The sequence below is a fragment of the Thrips palmi genome, unplaced genomic scaffold (assembly GCF_012932325.1).
Source record: "Thrips palmi isolate BJ-2018 unplaced genomic scaffold, TpBJ-2018v1 HiC_scaffold_12, whole genome shotgun sequence".
NCBI lineage: Eukaryota > Metazoa > Arthropoda > Insecta > Thysanoptera > Thripidae > Thrips > Thrips palmi.
In genome coordinates, this window is record NW_023144623.1 from 2,203,004 (window position 1) to 2,216,571 (window position 13,568).

At 46.2% G+C, this 13,568-nt stretch overlaps 1 protein-coding gene across 2 annotated transcripts in view; it reads right to left on the bottom strand.

Annotated features, from left to right (window-relative positions):
• Positions 1-13,568, bottom strand: part of LOC117640649 — a 48,201-nt gene that overhangs the window by 13,302 nt on the left and 21,331 nt on the right. Inside the window, exon 1 of one of the 2 annotated variants that reach the window (XM_034377411.1) lies at positions 3,780-3,934. The exons of the other annotated variant lie outside the window; for it this stretch is intronic. Coding sequence (XP_034233302.1) covers positions 3,780-3,843 — 64 coding nt within the window. The 5' untranslated portion in view covers positions 3,844-3,934. Of the gene's footprint in view, positions 1-3,779; positions 3,935-13,568 lie in introns of those variants that run through there. 2 annotated transcript variants of the gene reach the window in all.

A 13,568-nucleotide genomic window follows, 5' to 3' on the forward strand; every position in this document is an offset into this window, starting at 1 on the left:
CTTTATTATTATTATTTGTTATTTATGTTCCAAAGAACTTTTCACTGACTGATTTTTTTTTCTTATTTAGGTTTGAAGAGCTTTTTACTCTTGTTAACTTCTAATTGCCACGAATTAATTATTTTTGTTATTTATGTTTCAAAGAGCTTTTCAATATTTTCTTTAAATTTGTGTTAAATTTACACATTTTGTTTTTCTCTGTCCTTAAAAGCTATTAATATATATTCGTGTTCTGAATCAATACCTCGTTTGTATCAGAGATCCTTCCTTAGGCCACGTACAATATGGGCCGGGCCCAAAAGACAAACGATAATGTGTGATCGAGTGCCGCAATCAGCACTCACCCGGAGCGCCTGGCCGTTAGGCAACACCTCTCACACCCGTGTCATGCGGGCTGGCCCACAATGATCCAGAAATGTCAAAACGCGGAAAAAAACCTCTAAATTTTTTTTGGCATTTTCATGAATCCAAGTGGTGATTTTAATAGAAAAATGTCTGGAGAAAACGAATATGAACTTAGTTTTGAGCTTCAAGAATGCATTTATAGTGATTTTTGGCCTCAAAGTTAAGTGTTTTTAATACTTTGCATTGTTGTAAATTTGTGTTAACTTTAAACTCGTGTATCTTTGTGATGCAAAGTCGAAATGCATAATGTTTATATGTTTTCAAAAACGTCTCGACGCCCTCTTCAAGATGCCAGTGCCGGCTTTCACATTTAGGACGTCTGTGTTGCAACTATAGCGGTTTTTTAAACGCTAAAAAACAGCAATATCTTGATTTTTGATGGTCCCTATCTCTTGACTGTTGTGAGCTGTTGTTGTGTCCTAAGTGGCATTTGACTCCCACTAGGGTGTAGTAAAAGGATCCGTCAACGATGGGTGCGGCCACTTGCGGCTCTGGGCCTAAATTGATGCCAAAGATAGAGAAAAACTCGAAATTTCGCATTTTTGCTCTTGATGGCGTTAGACGACGCAGCCCTCAGTAAGGTGGATCATAAATTCTGACGCCAAATTTTACAGACGAAATGGAGTCTTTGGGATAGTAGAAGGCCGTTGACAAGATGGTTTTGATCGGGAAAAAATTTGAACATAAGAGTGGAGGGGGGCTTAAGTTGGGTCTGATGCTCCTAAATAGATTTTTGGGTGATTTCTCGAGAACTAAATGAGATATCAAAACGGCTGGGGTCTTAAAAGTTGCGGAATCGTATTCTCTTTCGATTGATACTACTGAGAGTTTCGTAGGACAACTCTTTGATGGAGCACCATTGCGATTTATCGGCCCGAAAATGTTTGTGAGTCCGGAAAATGTCTAATAACTTCTTTCCTGTTGCTGGTAACCGACTTCCAGATACACCATTCGATTCCTTGTAAAAAAATAATCAAAGACCAATACATTTTGTAGGCTCCGACAAGTAATTAAAAATTTCTGAGTCATTTAATGTAGAAAAATATAAAAATTTGAACTGTTTTGAAGCCGAGGGGGTATGCACTCGCGTAATAGTCGGTTCACTCTATCTGTAATAGCACGCGTAATAATACGCGTAATAGTCGCGTAATAGCCGAAATTGTCAAAATTTTATCAATTTTGGTGTGTTTTAGGCCGTTTTTAGCTAAATTCCGATTAATTTGTGGCGTAATAGAGCGTAATAGCGTAATAGACGGTGCACAGGTTCAGAGAGCGCATACCCCCTCGTTTGAAGCAATGCACAAGATATAAGCATGCTAGCGTTACGGCTGGGGTGTCAAAAAATGCGGAATTTTATAAGCTTTCGTTTGAGCCTAAGACGAGCCCTGTAGGACAACTCCTTCTAAAGGAAACATGTGAAAAACTGCATGAAAAAGCGTCGAAATTTCAGTTCTTGATGAGTTTTCAAGTGCCTTTTCGAAAACGGCCTCAATACCGACCTAAAATGCTTATTTTAGTAACAACACACAGTTCAGAACTTTTTTCTACCAATCTGGCCACCGCAGGATTTTTTTCCGCGTTTTGAGATTTCTGGATCATTGTGTGGCCTAGCCAACCTTCACAGGCGTTAGGGTCTCTGCAGGCTTCTTCAGACATGCAAACGCCAACCAGAAACAAGACACCAGTTGCAATGGGAGAGATAGAAGGGAAAAATATCAACTGTTTTGTAATTTCCGTGATCAATAAAATACACGGTGTAACTTCCGTGATAGCTAAAAATTTCTAAACTGCTCCTGCTGGGCCAAAACTGGCGCCCAAGCTTAGCCACTTCGTGAAGGGCCTCTACTATACCCTAATAAACAGGAAAACAGAAAAAAACCCGGTTTCAATCACTTTTACTTTGGGGCAAACGGGGGCATCAAAACTACCCCGAAACGTGAGAATCGCTCATCGGCGTGACTTCGTGCCACTGCAGGGGCGTGAATTAAGTGTCACGCCATTAAACGGCATGACAGAAGAGTCACGCCAAAAATCGGTGTGACTGAGAAATTCACGCCAATTTTCGGCGTGAATTTCTTGTCATGCCGCTTTTGGGCGTGACTTGTCCCATAAAACGCGTTGTCCTTCACGCCAAATGAGGGCGTGACTCACACGTCACGCCGTTTTTCGGCGTGAATTTCGTGTCACGCCAATTTTTGGCGTGACTTTTTGTCACGCCATAATATGGCCATGTGTCCGACCATTACGTTTCCAAAGTCCTGACAAAGTTTTGCAATATTTACCATACACTCCTATATTTACTTCGGGAATAAATTCATCTCAGTGGTTGAATTTTGGCCACAAAATAATCTTCCTGTGATAAATATTTCTAGGACATGCTAGTTTCACTCCACAGTATCCTTGATATTGACGGCTAGAGGTCTGAAACCTGGTGTCAGAAATTCTGATATTGCGGCTCAGCTGAGACTCTGAATGCTTCGTTTGATAGTTTTGGACTATGTTAACCTTATCACTGCACTTCAAATCCAATCGTAGGACAATTCGACACTAGTAGGCCTAGGCCAGATGTGTCCAACGCTTTCAAGTGCGTCTTCCACTCAGTCTGACGCCTGCGTGCGTTTCTTTACATCCTACGGAAAACTACAATTAGTTTCCTATTGTGGCCCCACGCCACACTTCAGCCTGTCTGATATCTGCTGTGGTCGACACTTGCAAGCGTAGGACAAACTTGTCTCCGCCCGGTGTCGACTTGTCCTACACTTGGATTTACAGTGTAGGGTTCTGTCAGCTGAGTTTTGACTAGTGTTGAGAAGGTGGAAAAAGACGTAAAAATGTGTTTTTATTTTTTTCGGCGTTTTTTTAGTATAGTAAAATTTTTCTAATTTTGGGTATTTTATCTCGGTATTCTCTTGTACGTATCATAAGGAAAGGATGTAATCGGATATTGAGATATAAACTAATACGTCATTTTTCCAACACTAGTTTGACAGTAAGAAACCTTACTTCAATGAAGGAACAGACTTCGAGGTTTATACCAGTAGAAGGCACGAAACGTCAGTATCGAGTCCGAATTTGGAGGTACTGTCTGGATGCATTTTGATAGTCCGTGGGAAAAGTTTGAAGATTGAATATTAATGTTAACCATAACCACCCAACAAACGGCAAGAGCCCCATCTCAAGATTAACAATTTAGCCACTTCAGCCCCCGATTCAATTCTACAAAGTTAGTTCTCCTCATCTTGTTTTACTTTGTGATTTCTACAGTGTGAGCCATTTGCAAGATTTTGACGAAAACGTTGAAAAACGATTTCGTTACGTTGCAGGGTACTACTAAAAGATACGCACCAGTTTCAAATTCGATATTCTTCACTCACCCTCTAACTGTGGTGCCGCAACCGCAACGCACACCAACGCTGCCAGGACGAAGTACGGTGCCATGGTGAATATACCAGTGAGCGGACACCCGGCTCACTTTGTTGAGCAATGTCTCAATCCAATATATGCGGACAGATAAGGCCGTTGCGCGATGTAGTTTTCCCCCTCAGTGATTTTGGGGCCTTTTTCCTCCCTGACTATCTGTGTAATGATAACGATAAAAAACCACTCGAAGCCTCACTGATTGTAAATTCAGTTACTAGCCAGATAGTATATAAAGCGAATCTAAAGAGGCCTTCCACGCCTGCGAAACACCACGACCACCGACCTTGTCGACTAGGAAAGGTTACGAAGCGACGCAACAGTCTGGAAGATACGCTATTTGCTATTTCTATGATCTTTAAAAGTTCGTCATGTTCTTTTGATACATGCCGACACAGTAAAAACTGATTCGCCCTTTCGGTGACCTCATGTAGCCAAAACGAGAAAGTTTCAAGAACAGCGACATCCGGAGTAGTCTCATTGGCTGAGCGATAGCGAAGCCTGTTACTCCAGTGCGGTTGAAAAGTTTTGTCTGTCTGTCTGTCTGTCCGTCTGTCTGTCTGTCTGTGTGTGTGTGTACACTACTCCTCCTGAACGGCTCGGCCGATCTGGCTGAGATTTTGCAGGCTTAGTAGGTATGTTCTTGGCTCGCCACACGCGAAATTTCACTGTCCTAGCTCAACTGGTTCAGTTTTTATAGCCGAAAAACACTTAAAAAACGGCGAAAAATCGAGTTTTCTGCAGGCAGATCACTTCTGTCGTGAAGAAAGGGGGGTCTGGGGGGCGGAGCCCCCAGCCCCGACAAGTAAATAAGTACGAGGGTCAAGATCGTGTTCTCTGTAGATGAAGCAACTCTATCTATTTGAGGGGGTCTGGGGGGCGGAGCCCCCAGCATGCAACAAGTAACCGCCGACGGACAAGCCAATGCCTGCCAAAGGCAGGCCAGCGCCGCAGGCCAAGGTAGGTACGCCAGGCGCGGATTGGAGAAACAGGCCGCGAGACATCGCGAAGCCTGTTACGACAAGACGCTGTCTGGCGTAAACCTACCTTGTTTAAGAAAAAACGCTTTGTGCCACGACCGCCTCCCTCCGATCGTCCTTCTTGGCTGAGCGATAGCGAAGCCTGTTACTCCAGTGGGGTTGAAAAGTTTTTCCTGTCTGTCTGTGTGTCTGTCTGTGTGTGTGTGTACACTACTCCTCCTGAACGGCTCGGCCGATCTGGCTGAGATTTTGCAGGCTTATTAGGTATGTTCTTGGCTCGGCACACGCGAATTTCACTATCCTGGCTCACTGGTTCAGTTTTTACAGCCAAAAAACACCTAAAAAACGGCGAAAAATCGAATTTCTGCAGGCAGATCACTTCTGCCTTGAAGAAGGGGGGTCTGGGGGGCGGAGCCCCCAGCCCCGACAAGTTATAAAGTGACAAGGGTCCAGATTGTGTTATCTGTAGATGAAGCAACTCTTTCTAGAATGAAGGGGAGTCTGGGGGGCGGAGCCCCTCAGCATGCATCACGTAAGAAGTAACCGACGATGGACAAGCCAATGTCTGCCGAAGGCAGGCTAGCGCCGCAGGCCAAGGTAGGTACGCCAGACGCGGATTGGAGGAACAGGCCGCGAGACATCGCGAAGCCTGTTACGACAAGACGCGGTCTGGCGTAAACCTACCTTGTATTTAGTGGGTATGTTACCAACCACCGAAAACGTCTTCAACGACTATGCTACAAACCCACACGGCAAAAGTACCGCCTGGGATTCCCAGGCGGTACTTTTGCCGTGCAATTCAATGGTTCGACGTTTTAATGCTACTTTGGATACTTCTTCAAAGTAACATTTTAAATATGCATTTTGTTACTCAAAATACTTCTTTGTGCTTGTAGCATGATCCTGGATGGCATGGAACAGTCTCTTCACATTTATGGTCCAAACCAAAAGTATAGACCTAAAACTTAAGACAACCTAATTTTTATGTCTCCCACCGCCGGAGAGGCTGACTGGCCTTAATCTTGCTTCCGAATCACTTTTGATCCACTTGGGCCCTGTCGCGGCCGAGTGAGTTGGCTTGCCTACCTGCACGGCGCATCGCGTGCCGTCGGGCCGGCGAGTCCACCGCCGTCAAGTGCCGGCACATCATTGCGTCGCACCACGGTCGTCTGCTTGTGTCGCGTATGTCTGAAACTTGGACACCTTCGAAGCGAGGTCCGGCCGAGGGGGTAACCACTTGCGTAATACCCTGTACACAAAAACCGTGTATTACGCGTAATACACGAGGTCGTAATACCTTTTTCGGGTCGAATGTGCCAAATTTTGCATTTTTAGGCCGTAATACACGTGTAATACCTCCGTAATACGACGTAGTCTGTACACGATTTCTTGAAGTGTTTACCCCCTCGGGTCCGGCCGAGCGATGTGATGCTGGTTGGGACTGGTACCCCCACTCAAAGAGGCGCTGGAAGGGGAAGTGAGGGGTAGTTTGCACCGAAAACGACGCTTGTTAGGCACGAAGTAGCCTGAGTATCCCCAGTATTCAGCCGGCGCGAGATACAACTCGTGTGACCCCTTATGCATTTTGAAAATTTTCTGTAGCTTTTTAATGAGATTTTGCAGACTGGTAGAACTTTGAACGGTGATTCCAATGTTGAAATGTGGGTATTATTTAATAAAAAGCTAATGGCCAGTTATGAGAAAGTTGCTCTTAAAATCACTGTTTTCATGGCAAAACTCGACTCAAGGAGAAAGGAAGGAAGTGGGGGGAGCCGAGCCGGACCCGACCAATAGACACTTGGAAGTGGAACCACCAGAACGCCGAGTGAAGAACAAAAGGAAGAAATGGTTCAGGAACCAGTTACCATAAATGTCTTATTTATAGGTTTTGACTGTTAACTATCATGAAACTCGTCTTTTTGGCCCGCCCTTCTATTCAATAAATAGGGGGAGGGTGTTGTTGTTGGTGTACAAGGAAGGAGTTGAGCTAGAGTAACCAGATTTGGAGGGTACTTCAGGAGTACCGTCCAAACAAAAAATCCGGTGGTGCAAATCCCGTCCGGGTCGCACAAGGGCTGCTGTAGGTGCATCATGGTTTACATGAGCGGGAGGGGGATTTCCGCCATTATTGGTGCTAGCAGGGCACATAGGGGTATTTGTGGAATCGGGGCGACGAGACAAGATGAACGGACCTGGTCCCGACCCCATCGGCCGCTTTTACAAGTTGGCCAGATCAGGATCTTCAAAAAAGGGGGTCGACCGACTAAAAAAAATTATTGCAGATTTCGATTGGTCTGAGCAAGACCTTTTCAACGAGGAGTCGGAAAGGGGGTCCAGGAGCCCGACTTCGTCTATCAGTCACATCAGGATCTTGAAAAAAGGGGGTCGACTGAAAATTTTTGGCTGAGCGATAGCGAAGCCTGTTACTCCAGTGGGGTTGAAAAGTTTTTCATGTCTGTCTGTCTGTGTGTCTGCACTACTCCTCCTAAACGGCTCGGCCTTGCAGGGTCATAGGGCATATCCTTGGCTCGCCACACACCAAAATTCAGCTTTCTATCTCAATCCATTCGGTCATATTAGCCAAAAAACACTTTAAAAACGGCAGGAAAAAGACAACTTTTTGGGGACTTTCAACTTTTTGTCAAGTTCAATGTCGTTTTAAATGTTTTTGAGGCTGCTGATGACGAAAATAGAACCCATTCAGACCTCCGACCGAAAGTTTAGCCCTATAAGTGAAGATTTTGATGACCAAATGCTCTTTCTGAGGGGATCACGCTAATTTCCACGGTCTTCCAAGGAAGGCAGCCTGCCGAAGGCAGGTTAGCGCCGCAGGCCAAGGTAGGTGTTTACGCCAGGCGTGGATTGTCGAAACTGGCGCAGCATCGCGAAGCCTGTTACGACAAGACACAGTCTGGCGTACACCTACCTTGTTACTTAAGTTTTGGATAGGTCTTGGCAAGACCTCTTCAACGAGGGGTCGGAAGTGGGGTCTAGGAGCCCGCCTTCATGAGTTATGGGAAAAAGTGCGACGGACTCGTTTTGCGCTCCTGCTGTGCCTCTATTGCAAGGAGTTGCAGTAGCATGGCAAATATGGGTATTTTAGGAATGAGGGCGAAGAGACAAATGAAATGGGCCTATTCTAAGGACAGTTGGAGTAAAAAGTGTAAGGTCTATTGCATATTGTGAATAGAAGGGCGGGCCTAAGTCACGATGGTACATCGATAACTTTGCTTTACCCGCTCACGGTGTGTGCGTGATGCGAGCGGGCCGAAGGCCCGGGCCTTCGACTGGCCAAGTTGGGTGTGATGCGAGAGCCGAAGGCCCCAGGAAAGGCCACCGGCAGGCCAAGCTGGGCCGGCCCCCTGTCGAACCGAGTTGCCGGCGCAGCGAAGCGGAGCTGGCAACTCGGTTCGACGGAAGGGCGGGCCCTAGCTTGTTTTAATTTTAAATAATTTTTAGAACCCAAATGAACCCATAATATGATCAAAGGAGCGACTTTCATGGACTGTTTCCGGCTTTTGTTGTTCTTCTTGTTCTTCTCTCGGCGCTCTGGCGGAAGTGTCCATAGCTGAGCTCCTTTTCGGCTCTGTACAGCTTACTTCAAAAGATAAAAAAGCATACGTTCGAACCAAAAATCACTTTGACTGCAGCTAGAGAAGATCCGACAATAGCATTGACGTTGTTGCCGAACATGTTCATTTGGATTGGCCGCCCGGCCAGTGGCTGTTGATGAGACTGTCCCGCATCAATCCCGCACCGCTGTGTTGTTGTTTTGTTGAAAATTTTTGTTACTCTTCGGATTGGAGTGAATTGAGCCATTTATCTGCGTATCTGTGCACATGCATCTGGAAATTATCTTTCCTTATGTTTGAGTAACTTTAAGACTCTCAGTTTCTTTTTGACAAAGATGGTCATGTACCTCGGACGACCACTCTCACACTAACAGCTTTGGTATAACGATATCTTACAGGGATCAACAACTTTCAGTTCATTAGGGTACTTCGGAGAAGAGCAGGGACGGAAAATCAGAAGAAATCAAGAAGGACAAATGCCGGACTTATATGAGAAAATACCTCTGCGGAAGCGACAGAACGGCGACGCAGACGCTCCTTCTTTCTTACGAATTCTCGCGAATTCCTCATACTTCGTTCTTCTTGATTTCACTTTTACTTCCGTTCCAGCTTTTCCCTAAAGTACCCTATTCTATTTCGCTGCATGGAAGTTCACTCTTGAAACGTGGCGGCACAAAGACCCGAGTTCAGTTTAACAGCACGTAGGGTACTCCAATGAATCTTGAAACGGAAGAAGAACAGAAGCCCTAAAAATAGCTTCAGCGCATGCGCACCGTGTGGTGGAGGAACACCTGCGCAAAAGCCGTTTCGAAGGCTTGCTATTGTTCTTCCGTTTCAAGATACATTGAAGTCCCCTAATAAACAAGGTAGGTGTACGCTAGACCGTGTTCAGTCGTAACAGGCTTCGCCAGTTACAATTATCCACGCCTGGCGTTACACCTACCTTGGCCTGCGGCGCTTCCAGTTAGCTTTCGGCAAGCAATAAGAGAAGCTAAATCGTTGCTTAGAGCCGATGTTGGGTTGGGGTAACTAACCCTGTCTTAGATTGGCATCTTTTTTCTTTACCACACAAAACGATATCAAAGAAGAAAGTATCTCTATACTATTCTCTCCTTCCATTGAAGCTCACAGAGTGGTTAGCTTTCGATTTTCATTGAAAAGTATTCATTTTAACAAGTTTTAGTAAAATAGTAAGAATTGGGAGAAAATACAAGTCAAACTCATTCAAAATGAGTTGAAACTTTTCTATAAGCTGAAAATTGTTCTAATTCAACTCACCATACTCAAATCAGGGGGTAGCAACACGGCACTTTTGGGCGCTCCGTGTGGTAGCGAGGCCCGCCCCCCACCACCGCCCCAGCCGGTGCCGGCCTGTTGTGAGCCTAGCTAACCTCTCATAAAAACACTGTTTTTGTACGTTATTTGGTGTCAAATCAGTCTCGTTTGTAGCCAGTTCCCTCGTTCATTTCACTATCTTTCGATCAAGCACAGAATATATTTTCTTTGAGCCAAAATCGCAGAGCATTTTTGCTAATGCGAGCCGCTGCAACTGGCCGCGGCGCCGCGCCGCGTAGACGTTTCGCTTTAGCAAAAGTGCTCTGCGATTTTGGCTGAAAGAAAATATATTTTGTTCTTGATCGAAAGAAAACAAAATAAACGAGGGAACTGACTACAGACGAGACTGATTTGCCTCCAAATAACGTACAAAAACAGTGTTTTTCTGAGAGGTTAGCTAGGCTCACAACAGGCCGGCACCGGCTGGGGCGGTGGTGGGGGGCCGGGCCTTGCTACCGCACGGAGCGCCCAAAAGTGCCGTGTTGCTACCCCCTGCTCACAGCTTTACACAAAAGTCTTTGGTTTGGTCCCAGTTCCATCAAATAGGAAATTCGATGTCACATTTCCGACGGAGAAAGTTGATGTCTCTTGAAGGCATTTTTTAAAGGGTAAAAGATTTTATCACTACAAAGGAGGCTCAGAGGCGCTTCAACAACACATTTCCTCTGTTGAAAATGAATGCCGAAGATTTTAAACTTTTGGATTGAGAAAAGTTAAGTTAAAAGTACTTGGCATCAAAGAAAATAGCAAAGGCAGTCAACCAAATCACTTGGCTTGATTCAAAACTAAATTGATATCATGAAAACTAGCTCGTCATCAAAACACGAGAGTCAAAAATGTCGAACAAAATCGAATCGTTGAGAGGGAAAGGTTGACGAGGGAATGAATCGCGAGTGTACCAAAACAAGGTAGGTTCACGCCAGACCGCGTCTTATCGTAACAGGCTTCGCGACGTCTCGCTGCCTGTTTCTCCAATCCGCACCTGGCGCACCTACCCTGGCCTGCGGTGCTAGCCTGCCTCCGGCAGGCAATGGCTTCTCCATCTCCATCGTCCACACTAAATTCTTATGGACTTTTTTATTGGCTGAGCGATAGCGAAGCCTGTTACTTCAGTGGGGTTGAAAAGTTTTGTCTGTCTGTCTGTGTGTGTGTCCGCACTACTCCTCCTGAACGGCTCGGCCGATCTCGGTGAGATTTTGCACACTTCTTGGGTATGTCCTTGGCTCGGCACACGCGAAATTTCACCATCCTAGCTCAACTGGTTTAGTTTTTATAGCCGAAAAACACCTAAAAAACGGCGAAAAATAGAGCTTTCTGTATATAGATCACTTCTGGCTTGGAGAAAGGGGGGTCTGGGGGGCGGACCCCCCCAGCCTCGACAAGTTAAAAAGTGACAAGCGTCAAGATCGTGTTATCTGCAGATAAGACAACTCTTTTCAGAATGTAGGGGGGTCTGGGGGGCGGAGCCGCGCTACTCCTCCTGAACGGCTCGGCCGATCTCGGTGAGATTTTGTACACGTTTTAGGTATGTCCTTGGCTCGGCACACGCGAAATTTCACTATCCTAGCTCAACTGGTTCGGTTTTTATAGCCGAAAAACACCTAAAAAACGGCGACAAATCGAGTTTTTTGCAGGCAGATCACTTCTGTCTTGAAGAAAGGGGGGTCTGGGGGGCTTCTACAAGTTTAAAAGTCAGGCCAATGGGGGTCTAGCCCCCTAGCTTCGACAAGTTAAAAAGACAGGCCAATGCAGCCCTGGGCACGAAATCAAATGCTGTTTTGACCTTCAATCACGCAAATTGGTGTGCGGATGCCTGCAAAAGAAACCTAGCCTGCCGATATGGCGGGCAAGCGCCGCAGGCCAAGGTAGGTGTAACGCCAGGCGTGGATTGTCGTAACTGGCGCAGCATCGCGAAGCCTGTTACGACAAGACACGGTCTGGCGTACACCTACCTTGTTTTATACATACCTTATGGACGTCCCTGCGCATGCATAACTATGCATAAAAAATGCGTTCTTATGCATTTAAAAAGTCCATAAGAATTTAGTGTGTCGATTTTCCCCAGACCCCACTTTCATCACGACAGTTCTGTCGCGATCTGCCTACAGAAAACTCGATTTTTCGCCGTTTTTAAAGTGTTTTTCGGCTATAAAAACTAAACCAGTTGTGCTAGGATGGTGAGATTCCGCGTGTGCCGAGCCAAGGACATACCCAAAAATGGTGCAAAATCTCACCGAGTTCGGCCGAGCCGTTCAGGAGGAGTAGTGCGGACACACAGACACACACACACGGACAGACAGACAGGAAAAATTTTTCAAACCCACTGGAGTAACAGGCTTCGCTATCGCTCAGCCAATTATTGATGTGATGATTCACATTGATAGAGCCTTGAAGATTTTTTTGTTTCTGATAACAATACAGATCTAAGAATGATGTTATTTTCTTCAGCTCATGGCACATTTGTTGCTTAGTGGTCAGTATTTAAAACAAGGTAGGTTTACGCCAGACCGCGTCTTGTCGTAACAGGCTTCGCGATGTCTCGCTGCCTGTTCCTCCAATCCACGCCTGGCGTACCTACCTTGGCCTGCGGCGCTAGCCTGCCTGCGGCAGGCAATGGCTCGTCCATTGTCTAATATTTTTTAACTTGTTGAATGCTGGGCCCCCCAGACCCCCCTACATTCTAAATAGAGTTGTTTTATCTACAGATAACACGATCTTGACCCTTGTCGCTTTTTAACTAGTCGAGGCTCCCCCAGACCCCCCTTTCTCCAAGCCAGAAGTGACCTATCTGCAGAAAGCTCTATTTTTCGCCGTTTTTAAGGTGTTTTTCGGCTATGAAAACTGAACCAGTTGAGCTAGGATGGTGAAATTTCGCGTGTGCCCAGCCAAGAACATACCCAAGAAGTGTGCAAAATCTCACCGAGATCGGCCGAGCCGTTCAGGAGGAGTAGTGCGGACACACAGACAGACAGACAAAACTTTTCAACCCCACTGAAGTAACAGGCTTCGCTATCGCTCAGCCAACAATGACCATCGCCTGTCATAGCAGTCTTACAGAACTTATTGGCTGAGCGATATCGAAGCCTGTTACTCCAGTGGGTTTGAAAAATTTTTTCTGTCTGTCTGTCTGTCTGTCTGTCTGTCCGTGTGTGTGTGTGTCTGTGTGTCCGCACTACTCCTCCTGAACGGCTCGGCCGATCTCGGTGAGATTTTGCACACTTTTTGGGGATGTCCTTGGCTCGGCACACGCGAAATCTCACCATCCTAGCTCAACTGGTTTAGTTTTTAAAGCCGAAAAACACTTTAAAAACGGCGAAAAATCGAGTTTTCTGTAGGCAGATCGCTTCTGTCGTGATGAAAGGGGGGTCTGGGGGGCAGAGCCTCCCAGCCTCGCCAAGGGGAAAAGTTACAAGGGTCAAGATCGACTTATCTGGAGATGAAGCAACCTTTTCTAGAATGGTGGGGGGTCTCCCCCCCCCCCCCCCCCCAGCACACAACAAGTTAGGAAAATCGATGATGGAGATGGAGGAGCCATTGCCTGCCGAAGGCGGGCTAGCGCCGCAGGCCAAGGTAGGTACGCCAGGCGTGGATTGGAGGAACAGGCAGCGAGACATCGCGAAGCCTGTTACGACAAGACGCGGTCTGGCGTAAACCTACCTTGTTTTTACCATTGACACACGCCAGAACAACTTAAAATACACTGAGCTTTTCATTGGGACAGAAATAAAGTCCCATGTTTGATCACATCTCCATTAACAAGGTAGGTTAACGCCAGACCACGTCTTGTCGTAACAGGCTTCGCGATATCTCGCTGCCCGTTTCTCCAATCCGCGCCTGGCGTACCTACCTTGGCCTGCGG